This window comes from Triplophysa rosa, linkage group LG24 (assembly GCF_024868665.1).
Source record: "Triplophysa rosa linkage group LG24, Trosa_1v2, whole genome shotgun sequence".
NCBI classification, from domain to species: Eukaryota; Metazoa; Chordata; class Actinopteri; order Cypriniformes; family Nemacheilidae; genus Triplophysa; species Triplophysa rosa.
In genome coordinates, this window is record NC_079913.1 from 36,712 (window position 1) to 59,795 (window position 23,084).

Here is a 23,084-nt window from a genome sequence, read left to right on the forward strand (position 1 = left end):
AGCTGTGACCTGATCAACGTCTCCTTGGACGCAAATATTCAAACTCATCCGGTACAAGCTGCTGAACCCGGAAGCAGAATTCGGTTTGAGTGACAGCTGCAGGAAACGCGCGACTGAAAGACTCATTTCATTATACGCGATAAGAAAATCATGTAGTCATGACAGAGATTTTTATTGGACTGTGTGAGGTGAGAGTCGTGATGTTGATTTTCTGGTGTGATATGGGCTTTTAAACGGTGATACGCGAACGTCAGAAATCCGCCAAAAACATGATTACTAACGTGACACGTTACAATTATAAGCGAACTGTGGTTTATTTTCTCAAGGTTTGGTCGTTGTGTTGCAGTGATTGTATTCCTGATGTCTTTGGCTCAGCGCGTTCTTCTCACTTGGGTCTTCACACTCATCTTCCTCATCCTCCTGGTTCTGAAGCTCGATGGGAAGGTGAAATGGAGCTGGTTCCTCATCTTTCTGCCCGTCTGGATCTTTGACAGTGTGCTGCTGCTGATGTTGGGTGTAAAAGTGGCCGGGCGTTGTCGGGCGGGTTATGACCCGCGACTCAAGGTCTGGTACCTGCTGGCTTTATTGCTGAAGGTCGGGTTCTGTTTGACTCTGTGCGCGCGACTCGAGCAGCTGACAAACCTGCGGCTCGTGTTCATCTGTGTGCCTCTATGGACGCTCCTCACGGGAGCCATGATTGAGCTCGGCTACAACATCCTGCCACAACACACTCACTAAAACACGACGCTTTACACACACAACATGAAAACTCACCCTAACGTCATTCCAAACACAAATGAATTATTTTATATTAAAATGCTGATATGTTATGGCCTCAACGTGTTAAAATTTCAAATGTCACAATATTCATCATTAATGTCCTCTAAATGACTTAATAAATGTATTCTGACGTGAAACAATTATGTGTGTGAGAGAAACCCATTAATATCTTCAGCGTGTTTAGCGATTGGTATGTTGCGTATCTATGGCAACAAACAGATAAGCACGGCAAGATACAGCGTAGTTTCCGTGCCGTTGTTTGCTAAATAAAGTAAAAAGTACATTTGTATTTGTAACACTTATTGTATTATGCAGGGCCGCTGTGTATTTTGTTTTTGGTTAAACTCAAGTGTCACTTAAGTTGTTTGCATGTGTACAAAATAGTTGTAAAATAAATCTCTTGCTGTTAATAGGTGTTATTAACGTGTAAGAAACACAAACATCGTCTCATTTAATGATGGTGAAGTTTCATACTTATACATTCAGTGTAGGAGATTAAAGGTGACACTCTGTGTATGAAAAGTTCTTTTCATGCTTAACAATTCTCTTTAGTTCTACACAAGAACTATGTTCAATGACGTTCACAGTCACGTGACCACAAGGCAACAGACAGAACCTTTTATTAGCAGGTCCTTAGTTCAGTATAAATCACACTACACATTTCCTTTAGAAAACAAATGTTATGTACTCTACAGTGCTGACAATGTCAAACAGAACCAAAGGATCCCTTGATATAAATAAACTCTATGGAAAAGCCTATAGAGTCTTTTAAAAGAATTCTGTCATCTTACAAAATATATATATATACATATACATATATATGTTCATGTCAGCTCTGACTAAAGCCTACAACTGAAAATATATTATTCAAGGACCAGTTTGAGTTTGACAAATATTCTCAGTGTGCAGCCGAGCCGAAGTGCTTCCATATTTCACAGTTACGGACAGGCACTGAGTAACATGTTATGAGCTACATTTGCCATCTTGACAACCTGAAGCAGAGGAAGAAACAGAGAGACGGATAAACAGATCTGACGTTCAGCACAGATTGATCTTTGAACTCATTGTGATGAAGGGATGATTCTTTTCCAAAGTGATTAAAAAGAAAACGATCCGGTAGAAATGAACAGGATTAAAAGAAGCGCCATTTTAAAAAACTGTTCTGTACAAATCAGTATAAAAAGTCTTTGTGTGGCTCATGCGCTTTGATGACCTTTGGGTGCAGAGAGTCTTGAGGTCGGTCAGGCCTCGGAGGGGGTGGAGTCTGGGATGGGCCAAAGGGAGGAGTAGTCCAGCTGATTGACAGTCCAGAGCTCAGTTTTGAACTGGGTTTGGTTATTAGTGTGGATTGGGTTTGTTTGGCAGAGTTATTAGAGTGTGTTGGTTTGATTGTGTTACTAAGGTAGGTTGGTTTGGTTGGGTTAGTTAAATGTGTTGGTTTGATTGTGTTCCTGGGGTGTGTTGGTTTGGTTGTGGTGGTCGAGTGTGTTGGTTTGGTTGTGGTGGTCGAGTGTGTTGGTTTGGTTGCGTTACTAAAGTGTGTTGGTTTGGTTACGTTACTAAAGTGTGTTGGTTTGGTTGCGTTACTGGAGTGTGTTGGTTTGGTTGCGTTACTGGAGTGTGTTGGTTTGGTTGCGTTACTGGAGTGTGTTGGTTTGGTTGCGTTACTGGAGTGTGTTGGTTTGGTTGCGTTACTGGAGTGTGTTGGTTTGGTTGTGTTACTGGAGTGTGTTGGTTTGGTTGTGTTACTGGAGTGTGTTGGTTTGGTTGTGTTACTGGAGTGTGTTGGTTTGGTTGGTGTTGAGGGGGTGTGTCCTGGTTTGGGGGCGGAGGAGGACGAATGAAAATATTTGGATGAAGAGGCATGTGCGTGTTTGGTTGGTGCTGACGTGTGCGTGTGTTTTGACGTGCATGGACTGGCCACAGAGCTGTGAGAAGTGTTGAGCGCAGCACTCGAGTGATATGAGGGAGTGCTCGGACATTCTGACACACGCAGCATTTTGGACTGTCCATCAGATGAGGTGGCAGGAGGCGGAGTCACAGGTGTACATTTGGGCAATCTCTCAGCTGTCGGCTCCACCCACTCAACTTTGATTTGGGGTACGCTCGGCGTCTCTCTTGAGGGTCTGAGGTCCGTGCTCTCAGATTTTTCATTATCCCTCAATGGTTCCTGCTTGATGTTCTGGATCATCTCGTCACGCTCATCGTGAATTTCTTCTGCGTCCTGGTGATACTGCTTCAAGCGGACATGCCAGGCGAGGCTGCACACCGCCGACACGCTCTTGAACTGGTGAACTACGTTGCGAGGGATAAAGTAAATGTCGTTGTCGTACAGCTGAATATGAGCGTAACGGATGCCCTCTCGCCGTAACTGATTGAGTTTAGCATCATCAACCCACTGAACACACTGGACAGAGAGAGAGAGACATGTCAAAATAAAAACATAGATGATTCACCGTGAATGGATTACAGTTATGCTCTCTTTGCATGTTTTATAACCTTCCGTGATAAGAAAGAATCAGTCCATTTACCAAAACATTCATGTTCCACAGAAGGATGTGTGTCAGACATGAGTGCTCACCTGAGACAGAGGCGGCTCATACAGGTCTAACTGCAGTCTCTGCACTACATCAGCGAAGTCGGCCGCGTGGAAACAAATCACGTCTTTGGTAATGCGTGGAGGCTCAGCGCTGTGAGAGAACATACACAATGACATGAATATCACTGTTAACACAACACAGTGACTTTATATGAAGTTAGGAGGAGGATCTGTAACTCTGGTCGTGTACTTTAACCCACTTTAAAAACAGCACCTCCTGCTGTACGTGCTTACTGCAAACAAGCTCTTATATATAGTTTCATTATATCCTTAACGCAAGACCTGTCGTGTCTGCTAATGTGAGAAGTTTTATAAACCAGCGATAATCCTGAAGCAGAATCTCTGGTGCCCGTGCACATTCTCACCTTTCACCGCAGCGGACAGCTTTCAGAACTCCCACAGCTGCAGTCGTCTGCCGCTCAAACCCTTGACCGATGTGATCGGCGTGAGCTCGAGTTCGATCCTCAAACAACATCTCACGTGGTTCGCTGGCTCGAGGCAGATACTGGAGATTCTTAATCTCATTGGTCGACCTGTAGAAAGAACAAACCAGTAATGTTTTCCTCTGAAGTCATCAGGATCTACTCATTCCTTATCTCCAAACCTAACTCTCATGTGAGTGTATGACTGTGGAACATTACTTGAGGAATCTCACATATGCTGGACGTGTAAGAATCAAGTCGCCGCTGGAATCCATATGAAGACAGAAACGATGATACAGAGGTAATAAATGCTAAGCACTAAACCATGCCTCTGACATCATCGCTGACATGAAACACTTTATCTGCGGGTTCAACGCTGCTTACCGTTTTCGTTTGAAGGGAGATTTGGGCATGTCTGTGACAGGGATCATTTGCTCTCCGGGCCGAACCCACAGGATGGGCCCGTCGTCGCTCTCCGTTGGACTGCTCAGCTTCAGACTGGAGAATGAACCCCACGGAAGCGTCCGCTGTATACACACATATATATGATCATAACACTGCTGTCAGAAGCAGCGCGAGAGACGTATAAAAACATACCTGCAGGAAGGGCGACTGCTCCAGCATGCTGAGGAACTCTGGGAAATAATCCCCCACCTCTTCATCCACAGCACCCACCAGACTGATCTGTCTCATGGCACCGGCGCGGTACGTCCCGTGAGAGTAACTCCTCTTGACCTGCATGCGCACACACACAGACTTTAGGTGCTAGAGCAGTGAAGACGTCTCACAGACGCCCTCATAATGGCATTATGAACGGAGAGAGAGAGAGACCAGAGCCGATCTTTCCTATACGCAGGTTGAGTAGGGCCTCTGCACCACCAGGGGGCCCCCTTGAGTACCGAATCTAATTTAGTACTAGAATCTAACGCTATTTTTATATCTTGCGGATTCAAATTTAAAGTAATCATTTGGACATTTTCTTTTTAGTACTTAATTAGTAAATAATAATTAACTTTTAGTTTTGCCAAATTATGCAAGTACAGATTTACAAATTCAGTATTTATCTACTGGTATAAAGATGGCTTGACCTTCAATAGTCTGAATTTAGGGACCGTCTCCAAAGTTACATAGGCTACATATTAATATACATGTTTCTAACTCCAATAGCATTTAAAGGGAATGATTTACAGTCACAAATCATGTGGGTGTCAGCTATAATGCACACCTTATAGATTTTTGATATTTATTACAATAAACTGTCAAATAATATGTAAATATTGCTGTGTATTTCACTACTATCAGTTTAATGGTTTTTGTCTTTCAGTTTTTATTCATTTAAGTGTGTTAATTGATTTTTTCCCCCCATATAGTTTACAGTTAAGTTTATCTAAATCTAACTATGACAAGGGCCCCCAGATGTCTAGGATTGGCACTTAGAGAGACTATCAGGATGATCTCAGTTATGTTACTCAACACAAGACTACAGAATGAACATGTTGAAGATGTCTTTATAACATCACAGAAGCAGTGTTGTGTGTATGAGTTTTTTCAGATTTGGGCTTTTGAGGCCTGTCACTCACTTTCCGTGAGAGAGCGAGTGAGTGAGAGAGGTGAAGAGAGAGAGAATGACAAACACCTAATAGGACAACAAGAGGAAACAGTTTGGGTTTGATCATCATAAACAACAACATGTTTCATTCAGGATTACAAACAACTGTTGCTAGGAAACAGTCCTCAATGCCCACCAAAGATATCATCAGAGAGAGAAAATGAGAGAGAGTAATTGACAGTCACCCACAGCAGCACATATAGAGTAAAAACACAGAAGAGACAACAGTACTGAACACCAAATTCTGATCAACTCAAGAGCACACCAGTGAGAAATAAATATCAACACAACCCCAGCATGAGAACACTCAATGATTCATGCTATTTGTTTTACTTTGCTCATTTCCTAACCCTTTGTTTTTATGTTTTTCTGCACTGTTTATTTAGACCGGTCACAACTCTAACATGACAGCAGAACTCTTCAGTGTGTGAATCAGACTGCACAATAAATGAAATATATCACTAAACCAGCAGAAACTGCAATATACAACAACTAAATAAAACAATAGATTCTCTTTCTCTCTGCCTTCTCCAAAGGGTTTGGTTTCTAAAATTGTACAGCAATTCTTATTTTATTACCTCCCTATGATGATGAATCACTTGACTGTTTTTGTTGTAAGTCATTTTGGACTAAAGTGTCTGCTAAATGTAAGTGTAAAATAATAATTATTGATAACAAATGAAATAGAAGGATAATCCATCATTATGCCATTTGAAAGAGACTGTTTAAAAGAATAGGAGATGAGCAGTGCATTGTGGGATCAATGACATCAAGCTAATGTACAGGCTTTCCTGTAGCTCAGTGGTTAGATCATGGCACTAGCAACGCCAAGGTCATGGTTTCGATCCCAGGGATTGAACACACTCAGATACAAATGTATAGGATTATGCAATTTAAGTCGCTTTGGATAAAAGCGTCTGCTAAATGCATAAATGTAAATGTAATGTCTGACCTAACAGTGACATCACACTAGAACGAGCACACACAGTAATGCACTTTCTCTCTGTCTTTGTGTGTGTGTGTTAAGACCTATTAGCGGTTCTAACGCAGGCAGTCATGAACATTTAAAGGACCCATTGTATGAAAGTCAAAATGTTTCTGTGCTTAAATGCTATAATCGGGTCCCCGGTGCATCTAGCAACCCAGAGAACATGAAAAACAAGATCCCAGTAAGTTTGTTTTAGTAAGCCTTTCACTGCAAGCATGTGAGAAATCGAGCCATTCAGATTTCGCTCCTAATGTGACATAGACGCAGGCTCTTATTATAACATTACCGCCCCTTAATCTACACAATTCCACCCACGGCGCTCCGCCATTGAGTTCACAAGCAACAGCGGTGTACGTGACACCATGGCTAAAGTTCGAGGACAACATGCAAAATGCAATGTAGTCGCTGCAGAGTCCTAACCTCGGAAGAGACAGGAGTGGATTTATTTTATTTTTAATTTAAATCCCTCAGAAACCATAAGTAAAAACCTGCTTGTTTGCGCGAATCACTTCAAGCCGGAGTGCTTTATCAACCTGGGACAGTACAAGCAGGATTACCTTTAAAGTTGTTCCTCAAGAGGGATCGAGACCGACTGAACGAGACAAAACTGCCGATGTAAGTAATATTTATCAACAGTCTGAATTGACGCACATGTACCGTATATATATAACGTTAGCATATGATAGCGAAGGGAGCCAAGTCAGTCATGGGCTAAATAGAACATTCAAAGCCAGTGTTAAACTTACTCTATATTTACAGTATATGTTATTTGGCAAATGGACACTTGGGAGTTTAGCTGTATGTATGTTAATACATTATGCGCGTTAATATGTTCAGCTGTGGCAAGCTGTTTGTTTTGCTAATGAACAGGGGCGAACACTGCGGTTAGTTTCATTTTAAACGTCTCAAATCATTCGTCCTTAGGCTTAAAAATCTGACACAGCATACTAGTTATGCTCTCAGGTTGTGTGTGTAACGTTATAACTTGTCAACGACAAGCGCTAAAATCCACTGAGATCTGCAGGTGCGCATTCCGTGGATTTTAGGTGAGCATACACGCACAACGTGAGAGCTGTTTGCTGTGACGGATTTTTTAGTTTAAAACGAAACTAACCGCAGAGAAGTTCAGGAAATATAATTTAGTTAAACCATTGCCATGGCAGTACTACACGTGTGTTGTGTTGACACGCCGGTGCGCTGTAACTCATTATTATTTAAAGAGACATGCACCAAAACGGGTTGCTGTGAGCATAGCTGTTTTCGACGAGGCACAACGGGTTTTGTTTACACAGCCATTGAGTGTTTTTAAGCAAAATATGTTCCAGACATTTCATGAAGACCCTAATAAATCATACCAACTTGTTGAAAGTGCTCATTTAATGAGTCCTTTAACATTGCATCTGGGGTTAAGGTTGCACGGTTAATCACAATTCCCACTAAATCAAGCTTAAATCGAGGTGGCTAGTCGTGCGATTAAAGAAAGGCTGCATAGCTTCTCTGTCTCTCTGATCAGTGACAAATGCTGCTCAAGAGTTTGACTCGCTTATAATGTGCATCCTGTCAAACATTATCACTATAAATCTACTTTATTATCATGAAAATCCCTGAGAAGGCTTGAAGAACAGTGATAGAAAGACGCCCATATGAATTTCCTACAACTGTTATAGTGTTATGGTACTTCTTCTGCAGACAATATTTGTATTTTCTGAGCGAGAGCGTTCACATCCAGCAGCATTTAACCGTACTTCACTGACAAGATGTGCAAAATAACTCACAGCCAGTTTTTTTTTTTCAACGAATCGTGCAGCCCTAATCTGAGGAGACAGTTCTTAAACATGACATCTCACTGCAGTCTATCTGTGTAGGAGGTGCACTGCACACGTCACAATCATCTGGGTCTTAAGCAGAATGAAGCCTTCTACCCAGGCCCGGATTAAGAACTCCGAGGCCCCTGGGCACAAGTGTTTTATGGACCCCCCATACACACACATGCGCACAATAAAGTTTTAAATTAGCCTATAGGGTACTATTTGTATGAAACACCTCTATCCTATACAGGATTACATTGACAAGTAACAAACTATGATCACAACCTGAAGGACAATATCAACACCTGTACACATCCTCCATCATACAGGATTTACACCACATGATTGCAACAAGGCCTTCCTGGACCAGCAACAACAATATTAAGACCTTTCCCTGCATACTGTAACTCACTGGCATATTCAAGCACACACTACCACACCTCAACCTTTTAATTCAGTTCTATCAGATTCTTCCATAATTCAACACAAACACACCGGATTCACAAAACTGTTCTTAAGAGAAAATATAAGAACTTTATTAAGATAAATTATAGGACGTTCTTAAGAATATTCTTAAATGCAATTGTAAAATATTTCCATCTTCATTTTTTCAAAGAATAAACGGGCAGTCTTTGTCAATGATTATACTACAAGAGTAATTTGTCCATTTGTTAAACTTTATTTCCAAATTTACCATGGTTTTACTACAGTTAAAATTGAAAAACCATGGTTTTACTACAGTTAAAACCAAAAAAACATGGTTACTGTAGTAAAACCATGGTTTTGCCCTGAGTAATCAATGCAATGTTACTACACTTGTACCACCAAAAAAACATAGTTAATTTTTGTAAGGGTTGTGTAACAAGCACCTCGCGACTCACGTTATTATGTAAGCCTGTAATGTGTTACAGTAAACGACATTAACGAGTATTATAAGTATACCTCTTTAGCATATATATTATGACATCATCATATTTGTGTGTATGTAAACATTTTGCAATGTATGTAAAAGCACTGTGGATTATCTAATAATGAAGGATAAATATTAGTAAAGTAAGGCAGTTACTGATCAACATTACAGTATATCAATATAAAATCATTCACAATTGTGACCCTGGATGACAAAACCAGTCTTAAGGGTCAATTTTTCGAAATTGAGATTTTTACATCATCTGAAATCTGAAGAAATAAGCTTTCTATTGATATATGGTTTGTTAGGATAGGACACTATCTGGCGGAACAACAACTATTTACAAAGCTGGAATCTAAGGGTGCAAAAAAATCAAAATATTGCGAAAATCGCCTTTGAAGTTGTTAATCTGAGGCACTGTAGCAGGCCATCCACTCACAAAAAGAAAGTTTTTATACATATACAGTAGGAAATTTACAAAATATCTTCATGGAACATGATCTTTACTTAATATCCTAATGATTTTTGGCAAAAAGAAAAATCGTAAATTTTTACCCATACCATGTATTTTTGCCGATTACTAAAAATGTTCCCGTGCCACTTAAGACTGGTTTTGTTGTCCAGGGTCACAATTGGCAAGGAAACACCACCAAAATAAATGTTAAAAAAAACTCTAACCTTTTAAGATTTAAGACAGCCACGAGGATATATCAATTAATTATATTTACAACAATAAAACCATTCTCATTGACATATTTTCTGTTGTCAGTTCATGATGCGACATCATCTAACAACTCACAATAAAAAGCGGTGATTTTGACTATATATTCTTTCACACAGCCTCATGGTAACCATGTGCATATTTACCGATGAACTTTGTTCATATTTATATATCCAAACAGTCGATAACAGTGACAGGTTGTTGGAAACGCTGTTTTGTACTCATTTTATTCACGAGTTACCTGTCGTATGGTGCTGCTTCTTCCTGCCGGAAAAGAGAGACCTCGCGCTCGCAGGACAGCACTGGCGACATCTTCCCACTGAATGAAAGCTAAGGTTTATCCAAGAAGTCGCTAGATTTGTCGCTATGCGCTTCTTCTAAACAAAAGCCGCTGGAGGGCTCGTAAAAGTGACTAAATTAAAAGACAGACTTCCTAATTTAGAAACACTGTTTTGTGTGTGCACCTCCTATTGCGCGGGCCAGAGAAGCGCACGGCAGAATGACTATGGCGTAAACGCTGTTATGTGAATTTTTTTTCCCCTTGTCTGGGCCCCAAACGTGCATGGGCCCCTGGGCCTGTGCCCATAGGATAATCCGGCCCTGCTTCTACCTGCAACAACATTTATGCCCGGTGTCACAGACAAGGCTTAAGACCATGTCTACACCATACACGACGCGACAATCCCATTAGAACAAGTCGTGTGTCGCGTCATGTTGTCCAGTGGAGACACGGTGTTAGACTAGTCTCAGACTAAAATGAATGTTTGCGTTGTCTTAGACAAAAACATTACTGGTGTGCATCTTGAGACAAAACAATGGAACTGATATATTTTAAGAAATGTCAGGGCAAGTTGTTTTTAGTTAAGGATTTTTATAATAAAAGACGTAGTCCTTGTCTTTAGCTAAGTCTTGTCTGTGAAACCGGGCCTTACTAACCTGAGTGTGAAAGTTTGCCATAGTAGTCGTCTCAATGTCCTTCTTCCCCAGAATTTCCATTTTGACAGGCGAGTTGGGGAATTTACTAGAGAAGTACTCTAGAAAGTCGGGGAGATAGGAGGCGGCCCCGTGAATTACACCCATCACGTAGTTGGCGGCTCCATCCTCATCCTCGCTAAATGCCAACTTCACAAACTCCTGCGCAAACCTCTGCATCTCCACAGGAGACAGGACCGACAGCTCCCTGCTGTACGCGTGCACCACCAGGGCGCCTCCGTTCGGCTGGTGCTCCACGTGAACAAACCGTCCGAATTCCAGCCGGTTCAGCCCGGGCAATCTGGAAGCTTTGGACGTGCCGACCGAGCTCGAGCTTTGAGCACAGCCGTCTTCCTGCTTCAAGCTGGCGCTGGAGGAGAGAGCTCCGCTCTGCTGGACGGAAAGAGGAGGCTTGAATTCTGCCCCAGAAGCGGACATCAGACCGGGCAGATGATCACAACCAAGCGTCTGACTGGATCTGCTGTACATCTTGGCCCGCTTTCGCTTTTCACCTTCTTTATGCTTCTTTTTCTTTTTCTTCTTAAGCCTCTTCATCAGCAGGTCCTCGGCCGAGGTTATCTTCTCTCTGTCACCTGAAGCACGAGAGAGAGATAAACACCAGAGCTCATAAAGATGCGAAATAAAAGCGTGGATCTCAGGTTCTGATGGACGTCTGTGACAACACACCCAACTGTAAAAATGGAAGGCTGAATGGAGGACTAGGTTGCACTCCACACTCCAGAGAGATCACACAAATATCACGCACATCTTCCATTAGTCGCTGGTTAGATTAAATGTTAAAAACAGATCGCACACACACAGATCACTCACCTTTCTGCATGATCTTCACCTCTCCATTCTCTCTCTTCATCTCCATCATAAGTTTGTGTTTTCTTATGTCTTTTTCCGCCTTTTCTCTCTCTCTCTTTCTCTCGCACTCTTTGTCTCTCTCTCTCTGTTTGTCTTTGACGGTGTGTTCTGTTGGTGAAAGAAAGACATGAAACATATTGATGACATTCTTTAAATGCAACCAAAGGACAAATTGTTTATTGAATAAAATGAACTAGGGCTGAAACGATTCCTCGAGTAACTCGAGTAATTAGAATACAAAAAAATCATCGAGGCAAATTTTGTTGCCTCTAAGCCTCGTTTAATCCATTTAACTACAGTACACACGGAGCGCTGCGTTTCCCCACGGACCGTTATTACTGACGCACAGCCCGCTAAACTCTGTTCATGTTACAGGATCTCAAGTCTCACGCATTCACCGAGACACACGCATTTGAGTCTGCTCACACGCTCACAAGTGTTTCTCATGCTGATAAATAACTGATAGCTTATTGAAATGGTGAACTGCTCTTTTACTTAGTTTTAGTCTATTTTGCGAGTGAAACTTGTTTTCCGGCTGCATTGAGTCCATCAAACTAGATGCGGACTAGTGGATGCCGAATCCTGTTATTTACACAAGTCATCTGTCTGTTCTTCGTGTCTGAGTGAATGAACTGCACAGTTTAACGTGCTACACGCGTGATGCTCATGAATTTGTCTAAAACTAATTTAGATAAACTAAATGCATCATGCATAAGCTGAAGTGAGTTGTTTACCTTGAAAATATTCTTTCTATTTGTATTAATGTTTCTTGTTTATACATTTGTATTAGGCCCATATTGCATTTTGAATGTAATATGGCAATGGAATGTACTAAATGGGTTTAGTTTTCACAGATATTAATGTATGCAATTTCAGCAATAAAAAAAATCATTTTTCTAAAAAGGAAACAAATTAGTTGTTCATTTTAAGAGACCTGTCTTGTTTTTTCTTGTATATTTAGTATTGCTCTTTAATAAAGAAAAAGTACTTATCCGAATACCCGATTAATCGATGGAAAATCAGTAGAATACTCGATTACTAAAATAATCTATAGCTGCAGCCCTAAAATGAACATACTAAAATATTCAACAAATTGTTTATTTAATACAATTATTATACAATAAAATACTAATATTAATTAATATTAACATAAATGAAATAAAATATAAATAGTTATATTATTAGACAATAGCAAAACCCAGACCGGAAGTTAACAGCAGTCCAGGCGCACACGTCAGATGAAACGGTCGATATTTAACAACTTACGAGTAAGATACAATTTTATTAGGGTTATTTAAAGGAGCAATGTGGGATTTTTAGGAGGATCTATTGACAGAAACGCAATATAATATACAAAACTATTTCTTCAGAGGTTTATAAAGACCTTACGTGATGAACCGTTATGTTTGTATTACCTCAGAATAAGCTATTTATATCTACATACAGACGGGCCTATATACATTGAATAAGCCGCCATGTTTTGTACAGTAGCCCTAAAAGGACAAAGCGCGTTTCCTCTTCCTCTCCCTCTACCCTGTGGTACGTAGTCCCGTTGTCCCTTACTCCTAACTGCTATCTTGCTGTCAGATCAAACACCTTTAACAGAGTTGCTATTTACCGTAAGCTAGCTCTTCCCTCAAAGTGCTGTGCAATGCAACCATAAAATGCTTAGCTTTATCATAGCTAGACCACGCAAATAATAATACAAATGAATAAAATAAGCGGAGACGACGCAAGTATATACAAGCAGCACACTGGTTCCAGATAAACAATGACGCTCAAAACTGCTCCGTTACACAGCTAATATTACAACAACAACATATCTTGGTTCTAACAAACAGAAAAAAACGATGTTACTCACATACTGATCCGAATTAAAGCAACATCCTCGGGGGTGATTTTTAGACAACCTTTCTCTCCAACGTCTCTCTGCTGGAAAGTATCTCTATAGATATCTATGAGTATCTCCTGCCTGACTTTTATCCTTCTTTTTATCCTTAAAATCCACAGACCCTTTATATCATGTAATAAATTAGACATGGCTCTTTCTACAGTCTTTCTAATGCCCGCAAGATCTCTTCCCTGCGTCAACATGAGAAGACACGCTGTCTCAGCCGACGACACCTTTTTGTACTGTGGGGGCCACCGTCATGTAGGGCTGGGCGATATGGCCTAAAAAAATTCCAGATTTTTTCACAAAAAAACTGATTTACGATTTAAATTGATTTTTCTGTTTGAGGTGCTGGAGTAAATTGGTTGTACTGCTAACTTTGCTAGCAACAGACTTCAAACACACTTTGCCGAGGGGTGTTGTTTGTTCTGCGTCTGATGCCGCAAAACCAAATGGACGTGAATGTGTTTAGTAACCAATGCAAATCATTTTCTGTAGTTATATTTTCGGAAACACACTCGCGACCAGGCGTTGTGCTTTGTGTAATAGGTGCAATCAATAACTTACACTCAACTCGCTATGGGAATAGTGCCTAGCATCATAACTATAGATACCGATAACATTAGTCTACGTGCATGAACTAAGGAATCAGCAACTTTTGACCATAAAACATTTACTGTGGTTTGGTAGTCATTGTTTACAAGCATAACACTAAATTCATGATGAAGCACGATCATGCTACGTAAGCTTTTGAGACTCGGCAACATTACATTATCTCTAGTCTACCTTACGGATATAAATTTTGAACCAGTAACCTTAGTGCACCAATAAACAACCTGAGCACAGCCAAATTACTGATACGCTCAAAAGTACAGGTCAGTAAGAATAAATGTACATATAATATTTTCAAATCCAGTAGCAGGAAGGCTAACGTCAGGTCTCCATCCGTTTTGCAACCCGTTCCCTCTTGCAGCTCACCTCACCGAGTGTAAGTCCGTCAGATATTGATTCATGTTCAGGCTCGTGTCCGATCACTCTCTCTCTTTTCCTCTTTGTTTTTTTTTGCTGGCTCTGCCATGGTGATGGTTTGGAGTCTTGCGTTGAACTAGATGGTCTCGTCTTATTGTTAGATGTTGGCTAACTTCACCCAGGCTATGAGTAAAACGTGACGTATGCCGTAAAGCAGGTGATGGGCGTGGCTTGTGAACCAACCCGCACACCAAAGTTACAAGTGTGATTTCAGCCGATAGAGGGCTGCTTAGGTAGAACCGGCAGTAAAATTCGTCCAGTTAAGAGTTGTCCTACCACTAAAATAATTTTAGAGAGATTATTTTAAGGTCGTAAAACGGCTCGTTGTTGCTTTAAATTATGCGCAATCCCGTGCCGAAATTCGAGCCCTGATTGGAAACTGTTCTTCCCATCTCGCTGCCATGTTGTGTATCTCTATGGCAAATGCGCAGGGGAAGGGCTGAGCCCATTCGGAACTACGGGAGCCCAGAGGGGAGCGACGGTGTATGTTAAACTCGATTTTCATTCTAGCAAATCGATGTAAACTACACATTCGAGAAAATCGATTTATAGCCAGCCCTACCATCGTGTTTCGAAAGGGAGGGGTCAGCGGAGGACTGAGAGATTGGTTGCAATCCTCAAACTCACCACTAGTGGCCGCTATAAATTCCACTCAAGACCTTTAAATAAGACCACAACGGCCCATAAATGCGACCTCCAGAGTATGCAACCTATGAAACGAGCTGCTGATTAAGTTATATTTGCAAACAACAAAACCATTGCAAACATCTAATTTAGCATATAAACTTAAAGTGTAATGCTGTGTTCACACGAAACACAAAGCTTCGCGTTCCTCGCTCTTTATTACTTGCGGGAATACAGGGTTTTTCCTGGCTCAAAATGAGGCGGAGGTGTTGCCAACCTGATCTTGTACTCATATGCACGTATAGGCCTACCGTATCTTTAAGCGGCTTAACCAAACCCTTTACATATTAAAAGTTTTAAAAATGAGATGAAAATGACAATTATTAAGTTATATAAAACATTACTTTGATTCAACCAAACAGAAATGTTTTTTAAATCAAATAAAGCTTTTCATGCTTTTCAACTAACTTTTCAGCCCGCCATAGCCAACTAAATTAACCAGTCTAACTAAATGAGCAGAGCTCATTCACATCCTGCGTTCTCTTGTGGTTCATTGAGCTTTGAACCGATTCGTTTAAACTGTCAGTCACTAGCGAATATAAAAGATCAGTAATTCATTCAAAGGAGTCATTCTGATAGCAATGTGCGTTCATACTGACGCACTCTCTGTGTACAGTATAATGCCGATTCAACGAACCATCTGCACAGCTTAAAACATTACAATGATGTACGCCACATTAATTTAAGAAAACTTTAAAGAAATCGAACGTACCCGGATGCAAAACGAACAATATTCACCTAAACAGCCGCGAAACACAGCTAATACAGCTCCTAATATAGCTCTTGTACTGCAACTCTTCAGCGCCTCACTGTGCGGATAACGAAACAGTTATCCACAGTCTGTTGAATACACGCAGTGTTTTTTGTAAAGACATCCGACATAATTTTAGCGAGAGTTTAAAAAACACTGCCCATCGCGTGAAAATAACGAACTATTCCAGGGGTTTTCCTGCATAGAAAAATCTGAGGTGGCAACCTCCGTCAAATTTCGTGCCGCCTTTTTCTATGTAGGAAAAACCCTGGAATAGTTTGTTATTTTCGTGCGATGGGCAGTGTTTTCAAATGCCCGGACGTGTTAAACAGTAGGTTCCAATTAGCTGTTTGTGCAGAAGTCTCACTCAAGTTTAAATTCTTCAACTTGCACGGAGTGCACGTCAATCGCACTCCCCCATTTGCGTCATCCGGCACAAATTCAGAATCAGAATCAGAAGAGCTTTATTGCCAAGTGTGCTTGCACACACAAGGAATTTTCTTTGGTGTTGGAAGCTTCTAGTACAGACATTCAACACAATGACAATACAATATAATAAGATTTACAGTCTAAAAGATTCTAAAATATGCATATTAACAGATTGTATGTACACTTGTGCAAATGGATAATGTAGTAAGTAGAGGTAGTGTTATATACATGTATAAATAAAATGTAGATATACATAATAAGGTACTATAGTGCACACTATAGGAGCAGTGGAAGTGGAATATTGCTCTTAAGGAGCAGTTATCTGTTTAGGAGGGAGATTGCCTGGGGGAAGAAGCTGCTTCTGTGTCTGGAAGTCTTGGTGTTTGGTGCTCTAAAGCGCCGGCCAGAGGGCAACAGTTCAAAAAGTTTGTGTGCTGGGTGTGTGGAGTCAATGATGATTTTTCTTGCCCAGTTTTTCACTCTGGAATCGTACAGGTCCTGAAGTGTGGGCAGAGGAGCACCAATAATATTCTCAGCACTACGAACTGTCCGTTGTAGTCTTCGTAGGTCTGATTTGGTGGCCGAGCCATACCAAACAGTAATTGAAGTGCACAGTTTCACAAATTCGTGTCTATAAGTGTCTGTTATGTAATCTACACACGCAAATCGCTTAATTCGTGTTTAGAGTGAACACAGCATAAGACTCTATGTTTTCAATTACACTCCTGTATTGTGTCTGGCGTCAAGTAATCCTCTCTTCAATATTTTTAATTTAGACTGCGATACCAAGCTCAAGACCCATTCAACAAATTGTTTATTTAATAAAAATAACATACAATAAAACTCAACGAATCGTATATTTAATACAATTATTATACAAATAAAATATTAATAATATGAATTAAAATATAAATAGTTCTATTATTAGCCACTTCCTAGACCGATAAACAAACACAGACCAACTGTGTTTCCCATAGGATTTTGACAGACTTGTGGCGCTGGTGACGTAATTAGCATATTTGTGACGTCATCACGTCGTGTTAGTACTTTTTTTACAAGAAAAAGTTGACAAAAGCGCCTTTTAAGTAAAAAAAACGCTCGCAGCGTTTGGTTACAAATAGCAGCCGAACGCCATGACTTCACACAGAAACATAGGCAGCGTAAAGGAAGTCTATTTGAGTTACAAACAGAGAGCGTCTTTGCAATAACTAATCACATATTTAAAAACTGCAATACTAATTTCTCGATAGAAATGCAATCAGAAGTTATTGAAAGTGAAAATTAAACTTATATTTATACAAAACTATCCTCCACTGGCGTTTCGGCCGCCATTTTATTTTTTCGAGCTTGAGGCTTCTCGACCAATCACGTTCCTCGCATGTTGTTATGAAACGACAGGTCTCTGTCACTTGTTAGCTGTGAAAAAGGAGCTTAACGTGGGGCGTTTTTTTTTCTCCGAAAAGTAGAATTTTTTTCAACCTCAAAAGATGCTCTGAGCTGCAGAAAAAGACGCTGGCGCTGGCGTTTAAAAAAGCACTCAGGACATTTTTTGAAAACACGGTTTACTCCATAGGATTATAATGTCAAACAGACGCTAGCAGCTTCAAAAAAGAAGTCAAGTCTGAACATGGCTGTATTTTACAACGGGATGCCACCAGCCGTCACTTTAACCGCTGCTAAAATCCTGATTTATAATCGCAACATCATCGGACAAAATCACAATGCAGTACATGTACATTAAAGAGCGGCTATATGCTGTTTGCCCTTTCTCGACAATGTGTTGTCAAGTGACAATTAAATACGAGAGGCCGAAGGCTCGCGCACACAAACACGGAAGATGAGGACGCGCACGCGCGTGGCCACGCTCACCAAACAAGTCAGGAAGGAGAGAAGACGCGCAAGCGCTGTTTATCCACTAGTTATTCGATCACAGATACTGTCATTAGCACGGATGGATTATAAAAAAATGTGACGCCAAATATACTTGGGCGGCCATAAATATACCTGGGCGGACCGTATGGAGCGAAAATTGTGCCTAAACTTAACAAACAAATCCAGCGTTTTGCAAACAAACGCAACCTTTTTTGAAAAAGAAACTAAACTCTGAAACAAACAGAAAGCGTTTTACAAATACATAATGCAATTCGAGAGAAAATGCAAAGGTGTAACATATAAATGTACTGTGTTTAAGTCTCACCTTTTTATGAGATTCTCTCAGCTTGATTTTCTCACAAATGTGACGTCCAGATTTTCTCACAAATGTGATCGTCCAGATTTTCTCACAAATGTGACCGTGCAGATTTTCTCACAAATGTGATCGTGCAGATTTTCTCACAAATGCATGTGCAACAGCAGGTGGTGCTATTGAGAATTAGTTTCTATAGGAAGAAGCCATGAACATTACCTTGAGTGCCACCCTTGCCAGTGCCAGAAACTAAATTAATTTCATTCATCAAGTTTCATTCAGTTAGTCTCATGAAATTTATTGAAACTGTTAATAATAATCAGTTGCTGTTTTTAATAATATATAATGAATTATGCATTGGTTTTAATATACAAATAACATACAACAAACTGGATGCATTTGCAATGTTGTCACCCCTTCCACCCCATCTCATTGTCTCGTTCTTGTTTCCCAACTGATTACGTTCACAAAACAAACTACTTTTTCAAGGATACTTTCTTATAAGGGAATTTTGACATAATTTTGTGTTTATATCAGGGCTTGCTCTAGGCATGGGCAGGGGTGGGCTGAATCCCCCTAAACATCTGTCTTGCCCACCCAATGAGAATCAAAAAATAACACCAAAAATTGTTGTATTTTCTATTGGCTGAAAGCAACGTCACTCTTCACTTCACTGCTCTGGCTTTAGTTTGTAACAGAGAAGCATGCTACATGCTACAGGTGGAAGCAAAATACTGTGCAAAGGAATTTTAGACGCACTGCACATATGTAAAATTAAGCATGTCAAATTAATTGTGCAGTAAAATCAGATTCATTTCTTCGTTTTTGCGGTCTTATTTTGTGCTGTTAACAAACAGCTATTATTTGCTTGCAATATATAGGCTAGATTTTAACCTATTGACTTTCAGTAATGACTGAAAGCTCCATCTTCCAAAGCTCCCGCTTCAGAAATAAATCTGTTTCTCTCCATCTCAAACACCCCAATTCACTCTGCAGGTGGTAGCGAAACAATGTGCAAAATAGTTCAGTTTAGGTGCGATGCGCGCTCACGATACCACATAAAAAACAGCAGACACGATGTAAAGTTCATTGTGCAGTGTAATCAGATTAATTCATTCAATTCATTAAAAGAAATTAAACAGAAATCAGTGATCGTTCAGTGAATGGGGAATGTTCTTAGCCCACTTTATTTTGTAGGCTTCTATTTATGTCCAGTTTACATAACCGCTTTATTTAAGGTGTAAAACATCAATGAAATGTTGTCTGTTTTTTATATTTATATAAAAATAAATCATTTAAATCCTGCATGTATTGCAGTCATATACTGCAGTGTTTGTTGAATTCCAACAAAAGCAAACCTCAAGAGTGACTGAGCACGATAACAAACTAATTTAAAAAAAAATCTGGGTTATTTCATAAAACATTTTTTTACGTTTTCTAACGTTTTCTTAGTTTTGTGTTGCTTAAAACTAAATATGAACTTGTTTTTGTTGTGTTTCTGTTTTAAAAATGCAGATCATCTTTTCTGTTTTCACCTGCTTTCACCAGTTCATTTTCTCCAAATAAATAAAAATAAATTATATGAAATTTGGGAGAAATGTTGTCAAAAGTTCACAGAAATAAACAAAAATGATCATTTTACCAAATCACATTCTTATCAGAAAAAGAGGAAAATACTTTTTAAATGGACTCTTAATTTTGTCTGCAGCTATACTGTCTGTGTGGTTGGGGTATATCCCCACCCAGGATATCTGCTAGTCCACACTTCTGCACCTGGCAGGAACCGGGCCTGATTTATATTTATTTATATTTTTATATGTCAATTTTTTGTAAGATTTCAGTATAGTATTTTGCGCTCTTTCTGAGATGCGACTCGGTTTTTAGTGATTTTTCTGCATGAAAGTTGCACTGATACATATGTTTGACTTTTATACATAACAACTCATAGATAAAAAGTATTTAACATTATGTCTAAACACTATGGCATTAAAGTAGAGAGCTTTCTAGGCTATAAAAGATGGAAAAGCAAATAAATCGTCGTGGCAGTTGTTTCAGTCAGTCGTCGGCTTTGTTTGGTTGCCATTAGCCTATTTAGGTTTAAAATGAATGCTGCTATTTTTTTGGCTATTTCAAGCTATTTGGGCAATTTTTGCAATAAAATAAACCAGCACAAAAAAACAGTAATATAAATCTAAGTCAAACAATTGAACTATCTGCTGTTTTGGGAGAAGTTGCATAACTGAGAAAATCTGTACGATCACATTTGTGAGAAAATCTGCACGGTCACATTTGTGAGAAAATCTGGACGATCACATTTGTGAGAAAATCTGGACGTCGCATTTGTGAGAAAATCAAGCTGAGAGAATCTCATAAAAAGGTGAGACTTAAACACAGTACATTTATATGTTACACCTTTGCATTTTCTCTCGAATTGCATTATGTATTTGTAAAACGCTTTCTGTTTGTTTCAGAGTTTAGTTTCTTTTGCAAAAAAGGTTGCGTTTGTTTGCAAAATGCTGGATTTGTTTGTTAAGTTTAGGCACAATTTTCGCTCCATAGGACCGCCCAAGTAAATGCATTGTATGGGAAACGCTGCGGCGGAAGTTATCTTCGGGCCAGGCGCGTGCGTCTAATGAAACAGTCTTAACTCATCTCTCACACTATTTACATCTCAGGACAACACATTCAATATTTATGCTTTTTCGTATTAGATGTTTAAGATGTATATTTTACCGTATTTTATATTTTATTTGTTAAGACCTCACTGTAACAAGTGTATTTTACTGGATTTTCTTATTCTACGTGTGAACAAGCCTGACTGCTCTCTATTGGGTGCTATTTTATTTTGTTTATAATGCTGATTTAAATGTACAAAGGCCAAATAAAACTTCTAAAGTTTAAAACTGTAACGTTGAACATTATAAAGCTTCTGTGAAGCTCGTAAACAAACTGCTGAACATTGAATGAGAGCTCATGTTTTACTGTCACTATCGACTGCTTGTTTCATCTGATATTTACTTCAATAATTCATTGTATTAAGAGATTATGACATTTAGCGTCATGTTCACGTTTATTCGGGCGAGCTCGTGCTTACTATTTACGTTTTCGTGACGACAGCACGTTTATTGCGTTCACGGTTCTTCTGTAATAACACGTATTATGTTTATAATGTGCTTATAACACGCTGAATGTATTTCTCATGTTCCGTTGCGGGTCACATTGCAGCTGCACGCGCTTCGTCACCACTCAAGTCGCGCGCCGATGCTAGGCTAGCTAACTAGCGTGCGCGCGCGCTGTCGGGTGTGTTTAACGCACAAATAAACACTCACATGCGCGTGTGTGTAACGTTATGTGTTATAAAGCCGTTATCAAGCACATATAGAGATTGGTGAGAGAGGGTGAAATATTTACCTTTCTGCGGCGACTTCACCTCGCCGTTTTCCTTCTTCACACTGAGGTGATTTTCTGTTGTTGCCAGTTTGTATTTCTTCTTCTCTTTCTCTCGGTCTTTCTTGCTCTTGGCTTTGTTGCTGTGAATCTGCTGCTCCGCGCCTCCGTTCATCTTCTTGGCTTTGAAGATTTTCTCCTCATGCCGGATCTTTTTGGCCGGTGGCGGATGATGATGCTGCTCGCGCTTCTGGGACGCTGGTTTCGGTTCGGTGGGCTTGTTGAGCTGAATGAACTCCGCCATCTTTTCTCTATTTACTCTCTCCAACTGCTGCTGTTTGTGTAAGAGGCACGGGAGGGAGGCGCGGCCTGTCGCTGATTGACGGGAGGATCAGGTTTGTGTGGGCGTAGCTTTGCGTAAACGACTAATGAGAGCAGCGCTTGATGGGCGTTGTCTGACCTTGATTGACAGGAAGAGCAGGCCGAAGGTATGTGGCTTGTCGCGAGTAGGCCGGAGGTGGGTGTGGCCTGGCGCGCCAGCAGGCCGGAGATGGGTGGAGCTTTCTCGAGTGGGGCGTTACGTCACCGGTTTGAAAAAATAGGTACGTTCGACTTGACGCTGCGCATACCGATCAACATGTGACATCACAGTACCGCGTGATCGGACTTTTCCGTGAGCTTTCGAATCGCTCTCGCGCACTTGTCCAACACGCACTTGCTAGGCAGTTCATATATTAATATTCGATATATTAACCTCTAACACGATAAAAATGGTTCAAATGTAGATAATGAAATATAGGTGTTGCTTCGAAGTGTGTCTCTGTTCTTCTCTGAATTAAAAGGAATTTCACAGACTGGTACAAGAGAGAGAATAACATCAACTAAATATAATAACGAACCAATTCAATCCCATAAACTCTTCTGAATAAACTCATGTGAAATTTGTGTAAACTGTTTTTTTGTCGTGTACATGTGAAGCTTTAATGGATTTACAGTACATATTATATTGCTTTTTAGGGTCTTCAATTTTGTTATCTTAATTCCGTTGA

General features: G+C 40.1%; 2 protein-coding genes across 3 annotated transcripts; one reads left to right on the plus strand and one right to left on the minus strand.

The window, feature by feature from the left end:
* Positions 1 to 66: 66 nt before the first annotated feature.
* LOC130548087 (transmembrane protein 60-like) lies at positions 67 to 1,108 on the plus strand. 2 transcript variants are annotated; one of them, XM_057324565.1, is made up of 2 exons: positions 67 to 188; positions 347 to 1,108. In XM_057324565.1, the coding sequence occupies exon 2, from the start codon at positions 361 to 363 to the stop codon at positions 736 to 738; it is 378 nt and encodes a 125-aa protein (XP_057180548.1). In that variant the 5' UTR covers positions 67 to 188; positions 347 to 360; the 3' UTR covers positions 739 to 1,108. The 2 variants fall into 2 exon arrangements, with proteins under 2 accessions (XP_057180548.1, XP_057180549.1); XM_057324566.1 differs by having other exon boundaries at positions 75 to 188; positions 327 to 1,108.
* Positions 1,109 to 1,194: 86 nt separating this feature from the next.
* LOC130548083 (lysine-specific demethylase RSBN1L-like) lies at positions 1,195 to 22,517 on the minus strand. The gene is made up of 8 exons (XM_057324555.1): positions 22,060 to 22,517; positions 11,641 to 11,787; positions 10,774 to 11,402; positions 4,399 to 4,536; positions 4,186 to 4,328; positions 3,745 to 3,912; positions 3,362 to 3,470; positions 1,195 to 3,187 (listed from the first exon to the last, which is right to left on the minus strand). Exons 1-8 carry the CDS (start codon positions 22,337 to 22,339, stop codon positions 1,952 to 1,954), a joined length of 2,850 nt encoding a protein of 949 aa, XP_057180538.1. The 5' UTR covers positions 22,340 to 22,517; the 3' UTR covers positions 1,195 to 1,951.
* Between the last annotated feature and the right edge of the window lie 567 nt (positions 22,518 to 23,084).